At 42.1% G+C, this 20643-nt stretch overlaps 3 protein-coding genes across 3 annotated transcripts; 2 read left to right on the top strand and 1 right to left on the bottom strand.

Annotated features, from left to right (window-relative positions):
- Positions 1-4042: 4042 nt before the first annotated feature.
- Positions 4043-5303, top strand: LOC120722707 (apolipoprotein D-like). Its single transcript, XM_040013803.1, has 4 exons — positions 4043-4165; positions 4295-4416; positions 4813-4898; positions 4984-5303. Exons 1-4 carry the CDS (start codon positions 4046-4048, stop codon positions 5223-5225), a joined length of 570 nt encoding a protein of 189 aa, XP_039869737.1. The 5' UTR covers positions 4043-4045; the 3' UTR covers positions 5226-5303.
- Positions 5304-6285: 982 nt separating this feature from the next.
- Positions 6286-8538, bottom strand: LOC120724882 (apolipoprotein D-like). The gene is made up of 4 exons (XM_040017370.1): positions 7825-8538; positions 7586-7707; positions 6689-6777; positions 6286-6596 (listed from the first exon to the last, which is right to left on the bottom strand). The coding sequence occupies exons 1-4, from the start codon at positions 7942-7944 to the stop codon at positions 6355-6357; spliced, it is 573 nt and encodes a 190-aa protein (XP_039873304.1). The 5' UTR covers positions 7945-8538; the 3' UTR covers positions 6286-6354.
- Positions 8539-12832: 4294 nt separating this feature from the next.
- samd7 (sterile alpha motif domain containing 7) lies at positions 12833-20337 on the top strand. The gene is made up of 9 exons (XM_040017359.1): positions 12833-13239; positions 16543-16679; positions 16963-17086; positions 17630-17754; positions 17861-17942; positions 18128-18804; positions 18902-19017; positions 19099-19209; positions 19688-20337. Exons 2-9 carry the CDS (start codon positions 16577-16579, stop codon positions 19922-19924), a joined length of 1575 nt encoding a protein of 524 aa, XP_039873293.1. The 5' UTR covers positions 12833-13239; positions 16543-16576; the 3' UTR covers positions 19925-20337.
- The last annotated feature ends 306 nt before the right edge of the window (positions 20338-20643 follow it).

The following is a 20643-nucleotide window of genomic DNA, read 5'->3' as shown; positions in this document are numbered from 1 at the left end:
GGTCCTTTCCTCCATTACTAAATATGCATGAAGTTTCATGCAGGTTAGTGTCTTTAAAGTGCCTCACAGATTAGGAAGGCAGAAAACTATGAAAAATATATATATTTGAGGAACTTAAAAATAAAACCATGTTAAGTAAAATCAAGTTTAAAATAACAGCTCAGTTTAAAGTCCAGTCTTGTGTTGTCTCTGTTTCTGTAAAATGTGCAGGAAATTAGGTTTTATGATCACATTTTGGGGAATCAATTTTTTAAAATATTTATAGGTGCAAATAAGCAGCTGCTAACTTATCATTTTTTGAGTGTAACTTCAGTAATTTTGATTTTCATCTTCATATTTGTTGTCTGTCTTTCAGGAAAAAATAAATGTGAAGGAGGGAGCAGTGATCCAAGAGATCAAGATGGCGCTGTTGAGTTCGGCTGCCGTCCTGGCAGCTCCGCGACGACTGTGCTTTTATTTCGTTTTATTTATGTTTTTTATTGGTTTTTTTGCTCGTGTTGCACTAGGCCGGACTCAATATGACTTTGGCACACTTCTGGATATAGGACAACACTTTTCACTCACCTCTGCTACGGGTTTACTGGACACAACGTTGTGGCCGGAAGAGATCCTCCGCGACGAGAACAATGACTCCAGAGGATGTTGGAGACAAAGGAGACGGCGATACAGAGGTAGAAGAGCAGGGGTCCGGAACAGGCTGCGTACCAGAGCATACCGCCCCCCACTGCCTAGCATATTGCTAGCTAATGTCCAGTCACTTGAGAACAAGCTGGACGACATCAGGGCGAGAACCAGGTACCAGCGAGACATCAGGGACTGCAACATCTTCTGCCTGACCGAAACCTGGCTGACCAGCTCTGTGCCGGACCATGCGATAACCCCGGCGGAATCATTTTCTATTTTCCGCTCGGACAGAACTGCGGAATCCGGTAAACTGCGGGGTGGTGGGGTTTGTTTTATGGTTAATAACAGATGGTGTAACCCTCAGAATATCACGGTCCTGTCCCGGTCATGCTCACCCCATCTGGAGCTTCTCACCATCCTCTGTCGGCCATTTTACCTCCCTCGGGAGTTCACGGCTGTGATTATCTCTGCGATTTACATCCCGCCACAAGCGGATAACAACAAGGCGCTATTGGACCTCCATGATGTGCTGAGCGGCCACCAGGCTAAACATCCAGATGCCGCCCTCATAGTGGCGGGGGATTTTAATAGGGCTAAATTAAAACAGGTCATGCCTAATTTTCACCAGCATGTTACCTGTCCCACCAGGGGAAACAACACACTGGACCACTGCTACAGTCCATTTAAAGGCGGCTACAAAGCCATCTCCCTACCGGCTTTTGGGAAATCGGACCACGCCGCCATTTTACTCGCCCCGGAATATAAACAAAGGCTTCATCAGGAAGCTCCGGTGACGCGAGAGGTCAAACGTTGGACTGTCCAATCAGAGGCGACGCTGCAGGACGTACTCGGTGATGTAGACTGGGACATATTCCAGGATACTTCCGCAAACATTGACGAGTTTGTGGACACAGCGATTAGCTTCATTGGAATGCTAGTGGATACCATCATCCCCTCGACTACAATTCGGACCTTTCCCAATCAAAAACCTTGGGTTGACTCTACTGTCAGGAGAGCTCTCAAAGCACGGACCACGGCCTACAATATGGGGCTCACATCGGGCGATATGACCAACTATAAAGCAGCTTCTTATGGTTTAAGGAAGACTGTGAAAGCGGCTAAAAGGCGTTACAAGGACAAGGTGGAGTCGCATTTCCAATATGGCGACTCCCGACGTATATGGGACGGGCTACGAACAATCACAGATTATAAACCCAGCACTGTGAGATGTACGAAACCGGAATTAGCTGACGAACTCAATGCTTTTTTTGCGCGTTTTGAGGCGCCTCAGTTTCAATCTCAGAGCCCTGCACCCGCCCCCGCTGCTGAACCAGCACCACTGATACTCTCTGAGCATGACGTGAGGAGAGCTCTGAGGGCAACCAACTGCAGGAAGGCAGCGGGACCAGATGGCATACCGGGACGTGTGCTAAGAGTATGTGCAGATCAGCTAACTACAGTTTTCACTAACATCTTCAATGCCTCCCTGGCCCAGCAGGTAGTCCCCACCTGCTTTAAAACATCAGTGATTGTTCCGATCCCTAAGAACACCCGCCCAGCCAGCCTAAATGATTATCGCCCAGTGGCCCTAACATCTGTAGTGATGAAATGTTTTGAGAGGCTCATGAAACCCTTTATTAGTTCTTTCCTCCCTCCCGACTTGGACTCATTGCAGTTTGCATACCGGACAAATAGATCCACTGGAGATGCTGTAGCACAGGTCCTGCACACCACACTGAGCCATCTAGATGAGGGACGTGGGAACTATGTGAGAATGCTGTTTATAGACTACAGCTCAGCGTTCAACACCATAGTGCCCCACATCCTTACGGATAAGCTCCGGGATCTGGGATTCAGCACATCCTTGTGCAGGTGGATTCACAGCTTTTTGACTGCGAGACCACAGTCGGTGAGAATAGGGGATGTGTACTCTCATACCCTTTCACTGAACATAGGGGCCCCCCAGGGATGTGTGCTTAGCCCTCTTCTTTATTCCCTCTACACCGCGGACTGCACGGCCAGATACCCCACTAACTCCATTGTGAAGTTCGCTGACGACACAGTGGTGGTAGGACTCATCTCCGGGAATGACGAGAGGGCCTACCGAAGCGAGGTGGACGGATTAGCAAAGTGGTGTGTGGCAAACCACCTCTCCATGAATATCAGCAAAACAAAGGAGATGGTGATTGATTTTAGGAGACAGAGAGGCGAGAAAACTCACACCCCAATTCAGATCAATGGAAACCCTGTGGAGAAAGTCTCTAATTTTAAATACCTCGGTGTTTATATCAACGAGGACCTTATTTGGAACACACATACGGACTTCCTCATCAGCAAAGGCAGACAGCGCCTCTATCATCTGAGGCGTTTAAAGAGGTTTAAGATCTCCAAGAACATCCAGAGGAGATTCTACACCGGGGTCATTGAGAGCATCCTGTGTAATAACATCACGGTGTGGTACGGGAACTGCACAGTACAGCAACAGAAAGCCCTGCAGAGGGTCGTGCGCACAGCTGAACGCACTATGGGAACATCTTTACCAACACTGCAGGACATCTACGCTGAAAGGTGCAGATCCCGGGCCATCAGGATCACTAACGACTCCAGCCATCCCGCTTACAAACTGTTCAGGCCACTGAGGTCAGGGAAACGCCTCTGTAGCCTGAAAACAAGAACTGAAAGGTTCAGGAGGAGTTTTTACCCACAAACAGTGAGACTCCTCAATCAAAACACAAATCGGACAACATGATGGACAATTCCATACACAGTATATAATTTTCCTTTGAGTTTTATCCTTATTTTTATTTGTATTTTATCATTTACATCTGTATTTATGTAAATACGTACACTATAGCTCTTAACTATTACAGCGTAATATTTTGCACGATATTATACATTTTTATACTTTTATATAGATATTTTTTTAGTAAGATGCACAGTCGGGGGGGGAGTACTTTTTAGCCGGAAAAAACATTTCACTGTGTGTTGTACTAGTTATAACTACATGTGACAAATAAATAAAGAATTGAATTGAATTGAATTGAAGATCCAACAAACCCAACGATGTGATTACATGACCAACCTGTTACTGTTTGAACAGAGTATTTATTTGAACAGGTGCCAGCTCTCACACTGGCCCCCTATCCTGACACAGAGGTGGGACCCATGATCGATAATGAAGTGATGCAAGCATTTGAATCTTTAAAAGAACCTCAGAGGCTGAGTTCTTTCACACAGCTGATTACCTGCAAATAAACAGTCAGTGGCCGTGATTCTTTGTTTCTTCTCTACATTTATTCATTCTTTTCACATCTCAGGCTCTTTCTGTCACTAACTGACACTCACATCATGTTTTGCTCAGTGAACTCCAGCATGAACTCTTGCTGTTTGTTTTTTATTCTCTGCAGGTTGAGGTGAGAAGATGAAGCCTGCACAGGTGGTTGCATTGACTCTACTGTCTGTTGTTGCGATCGGCGCTCAGGTCTTGAGGTTGGGCAAATGTCCCCAGCCTGCTGTTCAGGCCAACTTTGACGCCAACAGGGTGAATACTAAATTTTTTCCTTTCTACTGTTTATGTTGTGGGACATACAGATGATATCTATACACCTGCTTTTCCTACAAACACAAAATATTAATTACGGGCTCTCTGAATCTCGTGCTTCCTCTGCAGTACATTGGAAAATGGTATGAGATCCATAAGTTACCCACAAGCTTCCAGAAAGGCCAGTGTGCCACTGCTAACTACACCCTGCTGAGTCCTGGAGTCATCGAGGTCCTGAACACTGAGCTTCTGTGAGCAGCTAAAATATTTCCGTTTAGATCTGACATTTTGAAAATGTTTTAATTTTTAAGAAAACTTCTGCATAAACTCAGAAGGACACATGGTCCTTGACATAATTGTAATAATCGGAGGGCTTTTTATTCTTCACACCAACGCTTCATTCTACTAAAAACAGCATTACCGTACAACCACTTGCTTCTGCTTTTTAAATCCTCGTTCTAGACGTTTTTGCTTCAGATGTTTTCAACGTCCCTGAACAAAACTGCCTCATGAACGCGCAGGGTCACTGGCTGAACCATTGTACTGTTCCAGAGTTACACAAAGAGAGCATTTTGTAGAAAAAAATATATAATTGAAGGAAAGTACACGAGTAGAATTAATTTCTATTTCATGTTTCATTTTATTAGTGATAATGGAACCGTTAACGCCATCGTCGGCTCTGCCAAAGTCAAGAACCCCGCTGAGCCTTCCAAGCTTGAGGTCTCCTTCAACAGTAAGTTGTTATAAATAACTTTCAATTTCAGTCATGACAGATTCAAGTGAGCCACATATCCCTGCTGTTTTCTCCTCTCCTGCAGACTCTCCTCCCGGCCCCTACTGGGTTCTGTCTACCGACTACGACGGTCACTCTCTGGTCTACGGCTGCACAGACTACGGCCTGTTCCGTGTGGAGCTGTCCTGGATCCTGAGCAGGAAGCCCACCCTCTCTGAGGAGACCCTCGAGAAGCTCCAAGGCATCCTGTACTCTGTCGGAGTCAGCGTGGAAAACATGGTCCCCACCAACCAGGACGAGACTTACTGCAGCCCAGTTAACCAGTGAACCAGTTAACGTACGCTCCTATTTCAGCCCACAGGACTGTGAGGCACAATGATTGCATGCAAAGACAATGCAACAATAAAGCTGTGTAAAGAAATTTCATGTTGTCCATTTTGACATTGCAAACACAATCTGCACCTTTTAAAATCTAAAACTAGGATTTAAATTCCAACAATGCCCAGAAGACAAAAGTCCCAATTTCTCTTTCACCTTCAGCACTTTTCTTTTCAACTCTACTTACTGCTGATGGGGCTCGACTCCTTCTTAAAAGCATGTTTTTAGCCTTCTTCCTTTCACTGGTTAATTTCAGAGTTGCAAAGTTAGCTGTCAGTCACATGACGTTTTTGTTTTTTTTGTCTTTTTTCCTAATAAAACTTAATGATACACTTTATTTTTATTACCACTTAAAAAACAAAGTGCTCCATGAAGGAAAACAGACTCTTTTTTTTTTTTTTTTTTAAAAGCCCAATTTCATCTCCATTAAGCAACAGTGAAGGCAAAGAGGATGAGGATGAAACCTAACAAATGAGCAGCTCCAGTTAAAAGATTTAGACATAAAAAAGCAAAAACCTATTCTATGGAACAAGGTGAAGGAAACTAAAAAAGGAGAGAAAAGTCACTTAAAGCCCAATTTTAAATACTTCATTAATAATGTGTACCCTGACCACCGCTTAAAATCCTTTTTATCCCTTTTTGTCATTCTTGATGTGTGTCACTGACTCCACCCCGGCTCACAGACACAAATGTACCCCAGTTTGATCCCAGCTTCACTAAAGCACAACTTTAAAAATAGAAAATTGCCTTAAATGAATGTATTTATTAGGTGAAATAAAGTTATCCCAAATAAAGTTAATTCACTCTAATGCAGCTGTCCTTAAAGATGTGTGTTGGTTCAGTTGTGTGTCAGTGTCAGCAGCTGTATATTGTGACAGTAAACAAAAGGAATGCAGTGAGAATGGTCCACTTTTATTGGTGCAACAATATAAATATTGACCAAAGAGTTCAAGTAGACATTATATTAGCATATTAATTAATCTTGTATTATATCTGACAGTAGGCCCAATTTTTTTTTTTTTTTTTTTTTTTGCATTGGCCTATCATGGAGACATTCAGTGATAACCACAGCACATGTTTACTCATGCATGACTCTGCAGTAATCTCTGTCCTGATTGGTGTCAAGCAGCTTCTCCACACTGGCTCCAAAAGATGACAGGATGCTCTGCAGCTCCTCCAGGGTCTCCTTAGGAAGGCTGGGATTTCTGCTCAGGATCCAGATGAACTCCCCATGTAACGATTCGATTTCAGTACAGCTGTAGACCAGGGCGAAGTTGTCGTAGTCGGTGGACAGAACCCAGTACGGGGAAGGAGGGGTGTCTGGAGGTGTGTAAAAGGGATTTTTGTACAATTCAGCTCTCCAGTTTAAAATGTTTAATATGTGTGTAAGAACAAAAAACAAGGGTCCATACTCTCAAAGAAGGTGACCAGCAGCTTGGCAGGCTCAGATGAACTTGCGGCCTTGGCAGTGCCGTTGATGCTGTCAATGGTGCCGTCAGGACTTAAGCAGATAAACAGTTAAAAGTTAGAAAAATACTTTTTATATTCAGACTGTTCAGAGTCAAAGCAACATATTTACTCTTCAAAAGTACTTTTCATTTTATTTAGTATTATTTGTTTGTACATGTAAAATTCAACTTCTCAGGTCTCAAGGTCTCAGGTCAGCAGGTGATTTGTCATTTCCTTAAAGGGTGGGCTGGTAGTCAGAGAACACCACAGCCATTAACAATCAGACAAGGCTGGGGGGGGGTTTCTTTATTAAGTTCATTTATGTAGCGCTTTTCACAGACATGAAAGTCGCAAAGCACTGCACAACAATTAAAACACAATATCAAGAGAGAATCGTGTTAAAACAGAACTGAAAAAAAGTGTCAGCAGAAGGCTCGAGTAAGCACCACTGACTGCACAGAGTCATTTAAACTGAGCTTGAGTGGTAAACTTTTATGGATTGGATTCATTTTAGGATGAATCCATCTTCTCTATAGACTTATTCATTTACTGGTTATACATTATGGTAAAACCTAAACTGTGTCTCACCTAAAATATTTTTCAGATGCAGTCTGAGGTTTGAGGAATAACCATTTATTGTGAATGATATTTTAAATCCAAGAAGAGACTGAAGAGCAGGACTGAGAGGACACAAATCTGTCTGCTCTTCCAGCACCACACACAGCACCATGGATATATCCATATCTTTATCTTTTACATGTATTCCAGAGAAATGGGGCAGGACAAAGACTCTGACTTGTACAGACATTATTCGGATAACGGATGTTATCCAAAGTGCTCTCAGGCACTGAAGTACTCACAGCAGCTCCTTGTTGAGGACACCAACGACTCCTGGGCTTTGCAGGCTGTAGGTGGCAGTGCTGCACTGGCCCTTCTGGAAGCTGTTCGACAGTCTCTGGATCTCATGCCATTTACCAAGATACTGTAGAGGGAGTTGAATTGGTTTTGTTTGTGAGGCAGATGTGCACACTGGACATCCCAGTTTACCTTAATGAAGATAAATTAAAATACAGCTCAGAGTGAGGAGTTTGGTATTCACCCTTGCAGCATCAAATTTCTCCTGAACGGCAGGTACGGGGCATCTTCCTGGTTTTGTAGACTGAGCACCGGCTGCCACAATGGACAGCCAAGTGAGGGAAATCACCTGGATGGCATTCATTTTTCTCCACAACCTGTAAAGAACAATGAAAAAAAGTTTGTCAGCTTTTAAAGATAAAGCATAAAGAACAGGGGGTACATGCGGGTGTTACTCACTTGCCTGTTTTACTGGGTAGTAGTGACTCTCTGTGTTTTCATTCAATGTTTATACACCTGTCGTGATCAGCCCCGCCTTGCCATTAGCATGTGAGGTTATTTTGAGGAAGCAGGTATGAGATGCTCAACATCTGGTCCCATTCTCAACTACTCCAGAATTGGGGCCTCAGACAGAAAGAGATTAGTTTCGTGTGAAAGTTAGATAAGTATGCAGAACTTGACTGTTGAATAACAGTTAAAGAAAAATATAGTGGGAACCAAAGGTGATTATGTATAATATAAGATGGCTTCCTTTGCTTGTGTGTGCCCCATCTAGTGGCTGGAACTGGTGTGCAGAGGAGATAAGAGGGCTGCAAAGGATTGTCTGAAAACAGCAGGTGCTCTTACTGATTAATCATAACTTAATGATAACAAGTAATCATTCAACATTATTATATAATACAAAAAACTTTTTTCAATGCAATAAAAACAAAAATATTCATAAATACATCTTAACTGCTAAAACATTTTCAGAGGAAAAAATCAGCCACGTGGGATAATTGCATATGACAAATTTTATGGAAATCGTTTTATGTTTCGGATCTCTGAAAGAAATAAAACTGGCCAATATATTAAATTGTTAAATATCGGTGTTGGTTTCAGTCTTAGAAATCTGTTATTTGTCAGGTTCTATTAACACAATACCACAAATCGGTTTTCTTTTTTTTTATTAAATTTGCCGATTTTTTTAACTTCATCTAATTTGTCATTGCAGAACAACACAGTTTTCTGGTGTACATGTGAAGAGACCTATTTTTGCGGATAGCCTTGACACAACATACCTGATGTGTCACACACAAAACTAACTCTAACCTCCAGATATGCTAAAATAATTGAAACCTTTTTCAATGTTTCCTCCAGTCGGACACACAACAATATCTTTTTTGGATTCATTGTTTAAGTTCAAATGTATAAAATCAGCACATCTTCACAGTTTATGTTCAGGAACTCCAACACAAACTGTTATTTCAGGGAATCTTGATCCTGAAGAATCCTACTATATCTCACAGTAATCAAGACCTAAACAAGATTTCCACCAGCCACAAAAGACGTAATGCTTCCAACTTAGAGGGATTACGGCTTCGGTACAGTCGTCATTTGGTGTGGAGAAGAAGACAGGAAAGGCAGGTGATCCGGACACCAGATTGTTGCTGTAATTAGAAGATGGATGGTGTCTGTACTGACCCAGTGAATTTATAGCCAGACCCGTTTCTTGAGGTTAAACCTGCTCTGATCCCTTTGCCTCACTGTGACTCCATAATACTGGGTGCAAGCAACTTGGACAGAAATCCCTTATAAAAAGCTTACCCCAGGAGATTCCTAAATTAGCGGTTTAGATGTCCTAATGCTTTGTTCTCTTAATTCTTAAGTACTTTATTGATGCTGTTGTTTTTATTAAAAAAAAGAACTTAGTTGTCTCCCAAATCACTGCTTAAACACACAAGAAATATGCTGACCCAATTTTTTTTTAAAAACATAGGAATACTAAATAATGTTACTTCAGCTGGTTCATCTGATACTCTTAGTTTAGTGTATTTTATCACCTAAAATGATGTATAACACAATATGTTGCATTTTTTTATTTTTTAAATATTTTATTGAATCTAATTGTATTTATATGGTGCTTTTAAAAAACAGCAGGGTTTGACAAAGTGCTGTACAAAGCAGCAAAACAATAAAAATAAATAAATAAATAAATAAATAAACAAGTAGTAAATCATAATCCAGTGGGTTTAACACACACCTGCAGAGGACCCAGGTCTACGAGACAGGCAACACAAATGCTACTACTAATATAGATATGGATATCTGAAGTCTGAAGACAATGACCTCAGTCAGACTGTCATTGAAAGAATTAAAAAAAATTATCCTATTCATGCTTTAATGTCCTTTAGTGTCATGGTCCTGGGTCTTTTGACCCAGCGTTTTAAGTTTGAGTTTATTTTGTTCATTAGGTTATCTAAGTTCATTTGGTTATTAGACTCCTTGTGTTTTCTTCCCCTGTATTTAAGCTTCCCCTCATCCTTCATGTTTCATGCTGCGTGTCTTATGTTATCAAGTTTGTATTATCATGCCTAAGTGTTTCTAGTTCTTATTATTTCCCCTTCGTGTTTCCAACCATGTTAAATCTCCCCTGCTCTTCCTGAGTTTCATGTCTGTGTCTTACGCTGTCAAGTTCTGGTTGTCGTTTCTAAGTCTGCATGTTTCCTGTTTTATTTTGAAAAGGGGTCTTGTGTTCTGTGCTCATGCGGTTAGTTTTACTCTTGCCTGTGCATCATTATGTTTATCCTAGTCAGCTGTTTCCTCATGTGTCTCCACTTCCCCTAATCACCTCCTGTGTATTTAAGTCCTCTGTTTTCAGTGTGTGATTGTCAGGTCGTTCTGTCACAGTCTGGCGAGGGCAGACTGTATGAATTGAGAAAAGGACCCAAAATGCAGACTCCAAGGAACAGGGAACAGAACTTGAATGTTAACAAAAGGTGAGCCGTTTAATAAGGCTGGTAGAAAAGGTACAAACAAAGGGCAAGGCAAACTGAAGCAAAATTAACACAAACCTAAACTGGGGAATCTAAACAAACAATAAGAAAAACCTAGACAAGAAACTTGGAAGCATGGCATGAACAACAGACGACCTGACAATCACACACTGAAAACAGAGGACAGATACACAGGAGGTGATTAGGGGAAGTGGAGACACATGAGGAAACAGCTGACTAGGATAAACATAATGATGCACAGGCAAGAGTAAAACTAACCGCATGAGCACAGAACACAAGACCCCTTTTCAAAATAAAACAGGAAACATGCAGACTTAGAAACGACAACCAGAACTTGACAGCGTAAGACACAGACATGAAACTCAGGAAGAGCAGGGGAGATTTAGTATGGTTGGAAACACGAAGGGGAAATAATAAGAACTAGAAACACTTAGGCATGATAATACAAACTTGATAACATAAGACACGCAGCATGAAACATGAAGGATGAGGGGAAGCTTAAATACAGGGGAAGAAAACACAAGGAGTCTAATAACCAAATGAACTTAGATAACCTAATGAACAAAATAAACTCAAACTTAAAACGCTGGGTCAAAAGACCCAGGACCATGACACTTTAGACCCGTATTTGTTCACCTCAATTATTTTTATGAGTGAGTAAATTTGGGTGTCATCTGCATAAAAACGATGGGCTAGTCCAGGGGTGGGCAATCTCAGTCCACGAGGGCCGGTGTCCCTGCAGGTTTTAGATCTCACCTTGGGTCAACACACCTGAATCACATGATTAGTTCGTTACCAGGCCTCTGGAGAACTTCAGGACATGTTGAGGAGCTAATTTAGCCATTTAAATCAGCTGTGTTGGTTCGAGGACACATCTAAAACCTGCAGGGACACCGGCCCTCGTGGACTGAGATTGCCCACCCCTGGGCTAGTCCATGTTATAGTATTTAAAGCAGATAAAAAAGTTTAAAGACAGCCCTGAGAACTCTGGCTAACCCTGAAAGAAAGGTGTGATACACCCAGGACAGGTTCACGAGTCTATCGCAGAGCTCAGATAACGATACTCAGATAATTATGCATGCTCACATTTACACCTACGGTTAATTTAAAATAACCAGCTGATGTAACATGCATATCTTTGGACTCTAGGAGATAGCTAGAGTACCCACAGGGTTCTCCTGGTGCCCACGCAGGCACAGGGAGAACATGCAAACTCCACAGAAGAAGTGTTATGTGCAGTTTGAGTGTTATACTGATTAGTACTGCTGCTGTGGAGTGACACAGAACCACTGATGCACCGTGTAAATAAAACTGGGTGCCATCTTTTGCCCACGGCTGAGATTGTTGGTCACTATGGTAGGATGAAATTCTCTGGAAGAAACCTTCCTTTACAAGGAAAATGAAGAATTGTCACATGTTAAACTGATGTTAAATCACTTAAATTGTATTTTTTAAAAACTTGTAATGCAGTTACAATCAGGCTTTATAGTGCAGTGCAATCACTGCTGAGAAGCACTTACACTGATGATGTGACCTCTGCAGTATTGCATGGGAATTTGGTTGATTTATCACCGTTAAATGTGAGTTTACATTAAAAAATAAAAACCTAACACATTAGTAACATCTCATTGGTGGTGGATTCTAACATTTTTGGTCCACTGTATATAAAAATAAATAGTTAAAAGTCTCTACTTTTCCCTTTTTGCCTTTAACTGATGTATTTGGCATGTATATGATGAGCAGTCAGAGTGCTCAGCTCTCTGGAGGCTCATTGCTTCCTTGCAAAGAGATACAGAAGCACCAGACTGTCCCACTCCATTTAAAATGTCCTACCAACCCACCACCTGTGTCCCTCCACCCCCCACAAACCCCAGGCATTAAGGAAAACATCATTCCTAGAAGTGCAGCTCTATGCTGTAAGCGGCTGGTGAGCACAAACTGTCAGATTAAGAGGTCTGAGAGGATGATCTGGCCAACATTTAGTCGGATTTCTGCCAAATTACCACCAAGCATGTTTGGGTCAGCCCTTTGGCACCCTGTGGAGAGCAATACTTCTGACATTCAAACTAGACATGTGAACAAACAACAAAAACTAGAGCAGTAGGAGGTCTGCAACCTGCGCCATGCAGTTTCCCTGCAGGTGGCCACAGAGCAGCTAAGGACCGGTTGGTCACTTAACTACTGGAAAAGGAAGCTAAGCATTTAGGTGTCTTAACTATGGCCTAAAGTGCTAACAAGGGATTAGTGAGGTGAACGTTGAAAGAGGTTTAGCACTCCATGCTTAGGGCCAGTGCTGCTTCAGTAATTACACATCAGTTGCAAGGTGCAGCAAGCAGTTGGATGGGAGATCATAGTGATGTCAGGGCAGGGAGGGCTTAAAACAGGAGATAAGGCCAGCTAATGGAGATGAAATGAATCAGTATTTAACAGGTCTTTTTTAGTTAAGGCAGTTAGCTGGCAGCAGACTGAACTCAAACCACTTGGCCAGAAGTCCAAGGAGGCCATTTAGTTGGACGTGAAAGAGGGAAAGACGAAGATCTGTGAGCTCGCCAAAAACTTTTTGGGAAACATTTTTAACTTGATTTTAGTTTATTGGCTTTTTCATTTTTCTGGAATTGAGACACCGGCATCTTCAATCTCTGCTCAGCAGTGTGAACCTAAAGGTAGGTGGATGAAAACATCCTCTTTCAGTATTTTACACTCATTGATTTTCTCTGTACGTTCCCATCTAACAGTTTTATGTCTTTAATTGTCACAAACTCAGTGATGGTATAGGACGTCCTGTCTTATGTTTAGTTTTATCCTTGTTTTTAATGTCCAGCTTTCTAGTGGAATTTGCCGTTCTGCTTTTGCTTTTCTGTCAATGCATTTTGTAAAAGTGTCATAAATGAGTAAAGCTACTGTTACCCACAAAACCCACAAAAAATACAAAACTGCAAAACTTTTTATGCTAAATATTGTGATGCATCATTTTTTTTTCCGTATGTGGATAATCTAGAGGCCAATACGATTAAAGGACAACCTTGAAATCCAAATAATTAACATGATAACTAGCTCAGATTTTGCATATAGCGCTCACTGAGTATTTCCGGATTGGCTTCTTGCATATTTTTTGCGTTTGCACATATAAATGAATACTCATCCTTTCAATCAACACTTTGTCATGTGAGTTTATGACCACAAGCATTTCTTAAACTAGTGATATCTGCAACTCGGCACTTATTGTCACGAAATCTAATCTGCTTCATGCAACTGACAGTATTTGCATAGCTTTAGCTCATGTGTGTTTTGTGAGGGGATTAGGAAAGGCTAGACAATACTTCTGTCTTGTCTGATATGACCTCCTCAGGGCTCCATCTAAGTTGTCAGCAATTTTTCCCTTTAATTCATGCTTGTAATGAGATTAACCAGGCAACAGTAAATCCAAGGAGTCCAATCCCCGGATTTGGCAGCTGCGGTGTGGCCTCTGCTTGTCAAGGAAATATGACAAGAGTTTCCGTAGCTCACCTTTGACTAAAGTTTCACTTAGAAAAACACTGCGACCACTTCAAATTTGCATGTCTCACTTCAAAAGAAGCCAGTTTTGAAGATTTGTTACTGCAGTAAACTCAGTCTCAGGCTACGAATTCACTTAAGAGACTTAACGTGATCAGAGTGTTAGCTGTTTCCAACAGGCCTTATAAAGGATTCCTCTAAATGGCTCAAGTTCACAGACACTCCAGTTTCTGCCTCTGATGCATCACATTTAAAGAGCAAAGCATTAATTTCAGTAAATATCAGACTCACTGTTTAAAAACACTTTGTGCTGTTCTGCTGAGAATCCTGCAGACTTATTTATACGTCAGCTCAAAAGGAAAGAAAGAAAAGAAAGAAAGTGCAAATGCACAGCAGGAAGTTATGCATAGTCGGTGCACAGGCTGAACCCACATTTAAAATGTTATATCAACAGCAAACCTCACACACTTCAGGTACATTTAGGTACCTAAAGTACATTTTCTGTTTATGATGCTTGATGTGAATTAATCTGTTAAACTGAAGGAGACAGGGCGTCACATGCTATGTGTGCAGAAATGTGAGTTGAAGTAATAAATTGACTTAAATGAGGAAAAGTGCTTACTGTGATAATGATGCTGATGTTTAAGATAATAATGAATATTTCCCCATTTACCAGGAGATATTTAAATTTGCAATAAAAAAAAACTATCATGCGCAGTTTTAAGGAATTTTAGGTCTTCGTCACACCGCATTTATCTGTGCAGCTGTTTAAAAACTGGATCGCAGGTAAACACAGGTGTTGCTGCTGAGAGTGAACCTGTATTTAGGTACAGGCTCATTGGAATCAGACTTCTGTTCCTTCGTTGACATGTTGACTGATTTAAACTATGTTAGGTGTTTATCCACACTCTGAAAAACAATTATCTTTAAATAAATTCTGCAGTTTACTTCCTTTCTGATGAAAGTGTAAATATTGGCTGTGTGTAAAGGCGATGACACTTCAGGCGAGGCTCGGAGCTCAGTGCCCACTCGGGATTTACACGGACATTAATGCCGTGTAAATACATTTCTTCTTATTTGCTGATGGCTGCGGTGACATTGGCAGAGAGGGAGGTGAAGGGGGCATGTGTTCCCGCCACATAGCTCCACATAAACCGATTGCATCCCCAGATTTATCCCCAAGGTGTTTTTGGGACATCCTGGGAGCTAATGGAGACTAATAGGCTTAGCACTTAGGGTGTATTGTCCGGGATGCTTACAGGCAAGGTTTGCTGAGGGTAAAACTCTAAACGTGCGGATTACCTCCAACACATCCCTTTAAAGTGCTGTATAGCCAGGACTTAGCTAATAGGATCCTGAGGGTAGCAGGGGCCTGTGAAGGTGGGGACGGGGGTTGGATGGGGCAGTAGGGTGGACAGTAGGCAGGTCAGCAGATGTAGGTGGCAGACTGTTGCAGAACTAACAGGGGGATTAAAGTCGTCAGATTAGATGGGCTTCACAGGGAACTTGAGAGACCGTGGGTAAGGCACAAGTCCTGGGTGCAAATCTAATGGCAGCATTTGACTAGGGGGAGGGTGGTACGGCAGAAATAATATGTCCAAGTGCATGTGCACAGCTTACACATGTCCCTGCACTGGCAGGCTCATCAGTTCAATCAGCAAACCTCATATGAAGAGGTGGTTCTGTGGGGTGAGCATCCATATTCATGTCTCCAGATGCACACCGGCCCTGGATTAGCAGCGCTGGATTACTGTCGTTTACAGTATCATATTTTGTAATGGGATTTCTGCTGTGTGGAAGGCTAATTGGAGGTCTCTAAGTCGATTGCACTTATCTGCACAAGCTGCTGGTTCAGCCGAGAACAATGCGGGTATCTGGGGTGAGCGCACATGTGAGTGCGCCTCTATCCCTGTACAGGAGGACCAGCAGCATTTGCAAGGACAGAAAAGATAAGAGGAAATCGTCCAGTTGTTTGTTCTGGCCTTCGTACGGGGTTAGGATTTGGATTTAACGGTTCGGGATTGATTTGCATTACGGCGAGGTATTAGCGTTAAGGTAGGTTTAAGATTAATACTTAAGGCCAGGTCTGTGGAAAAGGTGAGGTAAGAGTTATACTTAGCTGTAGTTAAAAAGGTCGCTTACAAGCCGTTTACAAATATTTACATGCTGCTGAAATCACTGCTGCATCTTTGCAGTCATAAAGTATGTAATAACAGACACTAGGCAGAATTTACCTGCAATGTTCAGTAATCAACGTGAGATAGAGAACTGCTGCTCTCTAATGGTGATGTGAGGGAATTACAAAAACGCACCCAGCACTGAGGGGTTTGTAGTTGGCTCAGTTTCAGCTACTGTGAGAAATAATCTTGTGTGATTTTATTTTACCTGCCACGCGAAGCGTTATAGGATCAATGTGTCAAGTAAACTGTCTAGTTTATAGAAATCCTTCAATTGGCTCTCTTTCTTAACAGCATTCAGGTGGAGGTCAAAGGTCGTGAGTGTGTCATGACCCCACGGGAGCAGCTGAGGAAGATGACAGCGCTAGGGGAGCAGGGGTCTTTGGATGAGAAGCACTGGTACCGACTCGTCAATGGGATGTCTGCTGGAGGTGAGGAGGATGAACAGCGTAACAACAAAAACCAAGAAAATATTATTTAACTTTTCAGGTTTTATTTATAGACAGAGTTGATTCTGTATTTGGCAATTTGGGTTCTGTATTTGTATTTGGTGATCAAGCCTGTTTTCCTTCACCTTCCCTCACGCCGTGTTTGCACGTTGGTGGATTGCTCAGTAGCACCTGCAGGCTCCAGCTTTAACAGTCAGTGCATGCGCCAGGTGAAGCAGCTAAAACGGCCTCCCGGTGACCTGTGGTGCTTTTTCACTTCTTGCAGAGCTGAGGCAGAGGCAGGAGCTGATAATGAGGAACCAGATGGCTATGGCACCGCAGATCCTTGCCCAGGGGCAGCAGAGGTTACAGGGGGTCCCCGCACAGTTCGAACCTCGGTTCATGGAGAGGTCTGTAGCTGAATTCTGTCCTAAACTTACAACAATAGTTGTCTGAAAAGGGCAACCACAAGAAAACGAGTAGAAGAAAATGCTGCAAGAGGTGTCCGTGTAAAAAAATCTGCTGCTCTTTTCTGTTCTTTTGGACAATTAAAATGTTTATAAGGCTAAAATAGTCCTCGCAAACCAGCTGTTTTTATATGGAGTTCCAAAATTGGCAAAATGATTATGTATACATTAATTTATGTGCCTAATTTCTTCCCCTCCTTCAAGAAGCATTTTGAAAATCTCTCAGTTAAAACTAAATGTATGTGAAACAGAAATGCATAAAGAAATGTCAGAGAAAATAAAATAATAAATAATTAAGGGGAAATAAATATGAAAACAGTAATTCATAAATACAAATAAATTAATTTTAAAAAGGAAACATAAATAGAGTAATACACACTTTGTTTTTGGCCACTTTGGTCCTCCACATTTTGATCCTACAAATATATGCTTTTTAAAGTGTTTTCCAGTTCATAATTTTTCTTCTTTGTTTATTCCTCTTATCAGGGAGTTAGTTCCACCTACCGAGATGGTCCCGTCTGAAGCCAGGCAGATGCACATGGGCCCTCACCTCGGTCCACCTCTGCCTCCTCATGCCAACGTCCTGCCTGGAAGAGGTTTCCCTGCACCAGGTGAGCGCCACAGAAATATCGCCTGAGATAACTCCCAGACAGCCTGTCTCTTTTTAATGCGCGGTGATAGGCATTGACAGCCTGTCTGTTTCTTCCTGTTTCTCAGCTGGGTATGGCTTCTTACCCTCAGAGCCCATGGAAACTGTTGCCCGGCGACAAGAGCTCATTCACAAGCAAAATATAGCCAGGTATTACGTGCCGTATATCATCATCACCATCATCATCTCACAGAAATTATTCCACCCACACGCTTTGCGTCATTGTTTTTACTGAATACGACTGAGACTTGATCCCCCCCATCCATGCTGCAGCAAGGGTTTTATATCATGGCTGCACAAATATGTCTAAAATATTTATATGCACTTCTTTTCAGAATGGAAATGAATGCCATCCTGCATCAGAAGGAGCTGGAGAACGCGCACCAGAAAGGCTTGATGGGAATTGAAAATCCCATGTCATACCCTTCCAACCCCATGATGTTTAGAAGTCGTCAGCGCATGCCAGACGGCCACGATGTCTTCGTCCACCGGCCCACCCTGGATGAACTGCACTCCAACAATATTCTTATGTCAGCCAACCCATATCCAGCAATAAGCACGCTGCACAGAGAGCGGGGGCGCAGAGCAGGTCGGAGGCCAACTGTTCACAAGAGTATGGAGAGCCATGTGTCCAACGTGAAGGGCCAGACTGAAGATAAAAGTGTAGAGCAGAGCCCAGGGGCCGCATCGGGGGAGGAGAAGGAACTTGAGCCAAAGGGGGACATGGGAGAGGAGTGTGCCACCAGTAAGACACATCATCAGGCCAAAGTAGACCCTGAACTGGCCACCGGAAGCAGGAAGAACTACAAAGATGGGGAGCCAGGCCTCCGGAAAGCCTGCGTGAACAGCCAAGATGGGAGTTCAGATGCAGCCAACAGTGGAACAAATGATAAAGACATATCTAGCCAATGTTCAACATTCCAGGAGAAATTCATGTATCCTTCCACTGGAGGAACTCTAACAGGGATCCCTTACATGTTCCCGGTCCCTGGAAATGGTTTCCTTCCTCCTGGTGAGTTAAGAAATATTAAATAATAACACTTGTGCTTAAAACTGTGAAATGTTCTGCTGCCAGTTATTTAATATACTTGCATTTTTTGTCTTTTAAGGCCCACCAAATCTCTTTCTAAATGGTGAGGAGGTACCCGAAGACATCAGGAAGTGGACAGTGAATGATGTGTACAACTTTATTAACAGTATTCCCACGTGTTCAGAGTATGCCCAGGTTAGTAGCCTCACATTTTTGTAGTTGCCGCCTCTAAATTCATTCTGTTGTGACTTTCTAATGTTGGGTTATTTTTAATAGACTTTCAAGGACCACATGATTGACGGAGAGACGCTGCCCCTCCTATCAGAGGAGCATTTATTGGATACACTGGGACTGAAGCTGGGGCCAGCTCTTAAGATCCGCTCACAGGTACAAAAACACAGATTCTGACTGGAAATGCAATCCCGAGCCACCAAAGACAGGATTTGAAGGGATTATCTGATGTACGAGGATAAATCTTGAATAAAGGTTTATTTACATGACCGCTTATTTATACAACTCCATGTGAGGAGGTTTTATAAATATCCTTGATGAGTGTTTTATGGGCTTTGTGTGGAAGCTTATTTCCACAAGTGACAAAAGACCATTTTTGCTTTGGGCTATTATCCTAAAATTCTGACTCAATAACTAGAAATTTCAAATTGTCTCAGAAGTTTGAGTCAGTAAGTCAAATTTTTAAGATAATAACCTGAAATTTTGAGTTTTGGCTAACATTTCGTTGTAGTTGTTGTTGTTGCAGAAACAATTGTATTTCATTCATTCTTATACGCCAATGTCTCAGTTATAGCACAAATTATTTCAGTTAACATCTACGTGCTCCTTCCCTCTTGCTCTTCTTCTTCTACAGGTGTCCAGACGTCTTGGTAGCATGTTGTACATGATGAATCTACCACTCTCCACCGCCCCACTGCAGGCCACCCCTGAGAAGCCCGGGGAGCGCTCGTCAGAGATCGGCTCTCCCATTAACTGCAACAGTGAGGAGATGGTGGCAAGTCCAAGAGATCCCGATGTCATAAAATCCGCTGACCACCTCCACGACGCAGAAAACAACTCGCCTCCATCTGCCAGCAGTGAGACTGCCTGACCAGTGGAATAATGTAAACCAAAGCAGGGTACAACAGCACGCTTTGGTGAGCTGCTGCTACTGCCACTGTGGTGGATTTGTTTACACTGTGCTGAACTGGACTGAAGATCCACATTTCAGGTTCCTGTTGAATGTTTTATACATTTAACAGCAGCAGCTGCAGTGGAGTGAAAGTGATGTGGATTTTAAGATACAGTATCAGACGCTGATAAGGTCCTACATCACTTTTCTTTGCTAGTCTGATTATAGCTTCTTGAATTATTCTTGCAAGCTGCTAAACGCTCCTGTAGGCTGATGTGCAGAGCATAGTAATCATATTTTGGAAATATTTTATAAACAAAATAATGACATATTTAAATATTCTGGATTTTGATGCTTGATACATTTTTTGCATTTCTTATACTGTAAATAAAGTGGAGTTTTTTCTACACAGGAATCTGCATCTTCTTGTCATCACATGGAATCAATAGGTTGGGCTCAATGAGAATATTGTGTGAAGTTTGCATACATTCGTCATGAGTATTAATTTAATATGTTAGCTTTTTCTTTGATCTCTTTTTTTCAGTTTTAATGACTTGTTTAAAAACAAGAACTAGCTCCTGTAACACCCCAGAGCTACTGAGTCAGGGGAGCACACACAAACATGTCCTGGCGTGTCGAGGCAGCTTTTAGAACTGACGAAGCTTCTGGAATGAGAGGTTAAATGTTTTTAGGATCAA

The sequence above is a fragment of the Simochromis diagramma genome, unplaced genomic scaffold (assembly GCF_900408965.1).
Source record: "Simochromis diagramma unplaced genomic scaffold, fSimDia1.1 OVJJ01000205.1, whole genome shotgun sequence".
NCBI classification, from domain to species: Eukaryota; Metazoa; Chordata; class Actinopteri; order Cichliformes; family Cichlidae; genus Simochromis; species Simochromis diagramma.
This window is presented reverse-complemented; position numbering and strand designations above follow the sequence as displayed.

Coding starts and splice junctions, on each gene's coding strand:
- LOC120722707 (XM_040013803.1), top strand. CDS start 4,046: ATGAAGCCTGCACAGGTGGTTGCATTGACTCTACTGTCTGTTGTTGCG. Junction 4,417..4,812: donor GTCCTGAACACTGAGCTTCT/GTGAGCAGCTAA, acceptor TCATTTTATTAG/TGATAATGGAACCGTTAACG. Junction 4,899..4,983: donor GCTTGAGGTCTCCTTCAACA/GTAAGTTGTTAT, acceptor CCTCTCCTGCAG/ACTCTCCTCCCGGCCCCTAC.
- LOC120724882 (XM_040017370.1), bottom strand. CDS start 7,944: ATGAATGCCATCCAGGTGATTTCCCTCACTTGGCTGTCCATTGTGGCA. Junction 7,708..7,824: donor AGAAATTTGATGCTGCAAGG/GTGAATACCAAA, acceptor CTCCCTCTACAG/TATCTTGGTAAATGGCATGA. Junction 6,597..6,688: donor GCTGGTCACCTTCTTTGAGA/GTATGGACCCTT, acceptor ACACACCTCCAG/ACACCCCTCCTTCCCCGTAC.
- samd7 (XM_040017359.1), top strand. CDS start 16,577: ATGACCCCACGGGAGCAGCTGAGGAAGATGACAGCGCTAGGGGAGCAG. Junction 17,755..17,860: donor AAGAGGTTTCCCTGCACCAG/GTGAGCGCCACA, acceptor CCTGTTTCTCAG/CTGGGTATGGCTTCTTACCC. Junction 19,018..19,098: donor CGTGTTCAGAGTATGCCCAG/GTTAGTAGCCTC, acceptor TATTTTTAATAG/ACTTTCAAGGACCACATGAT.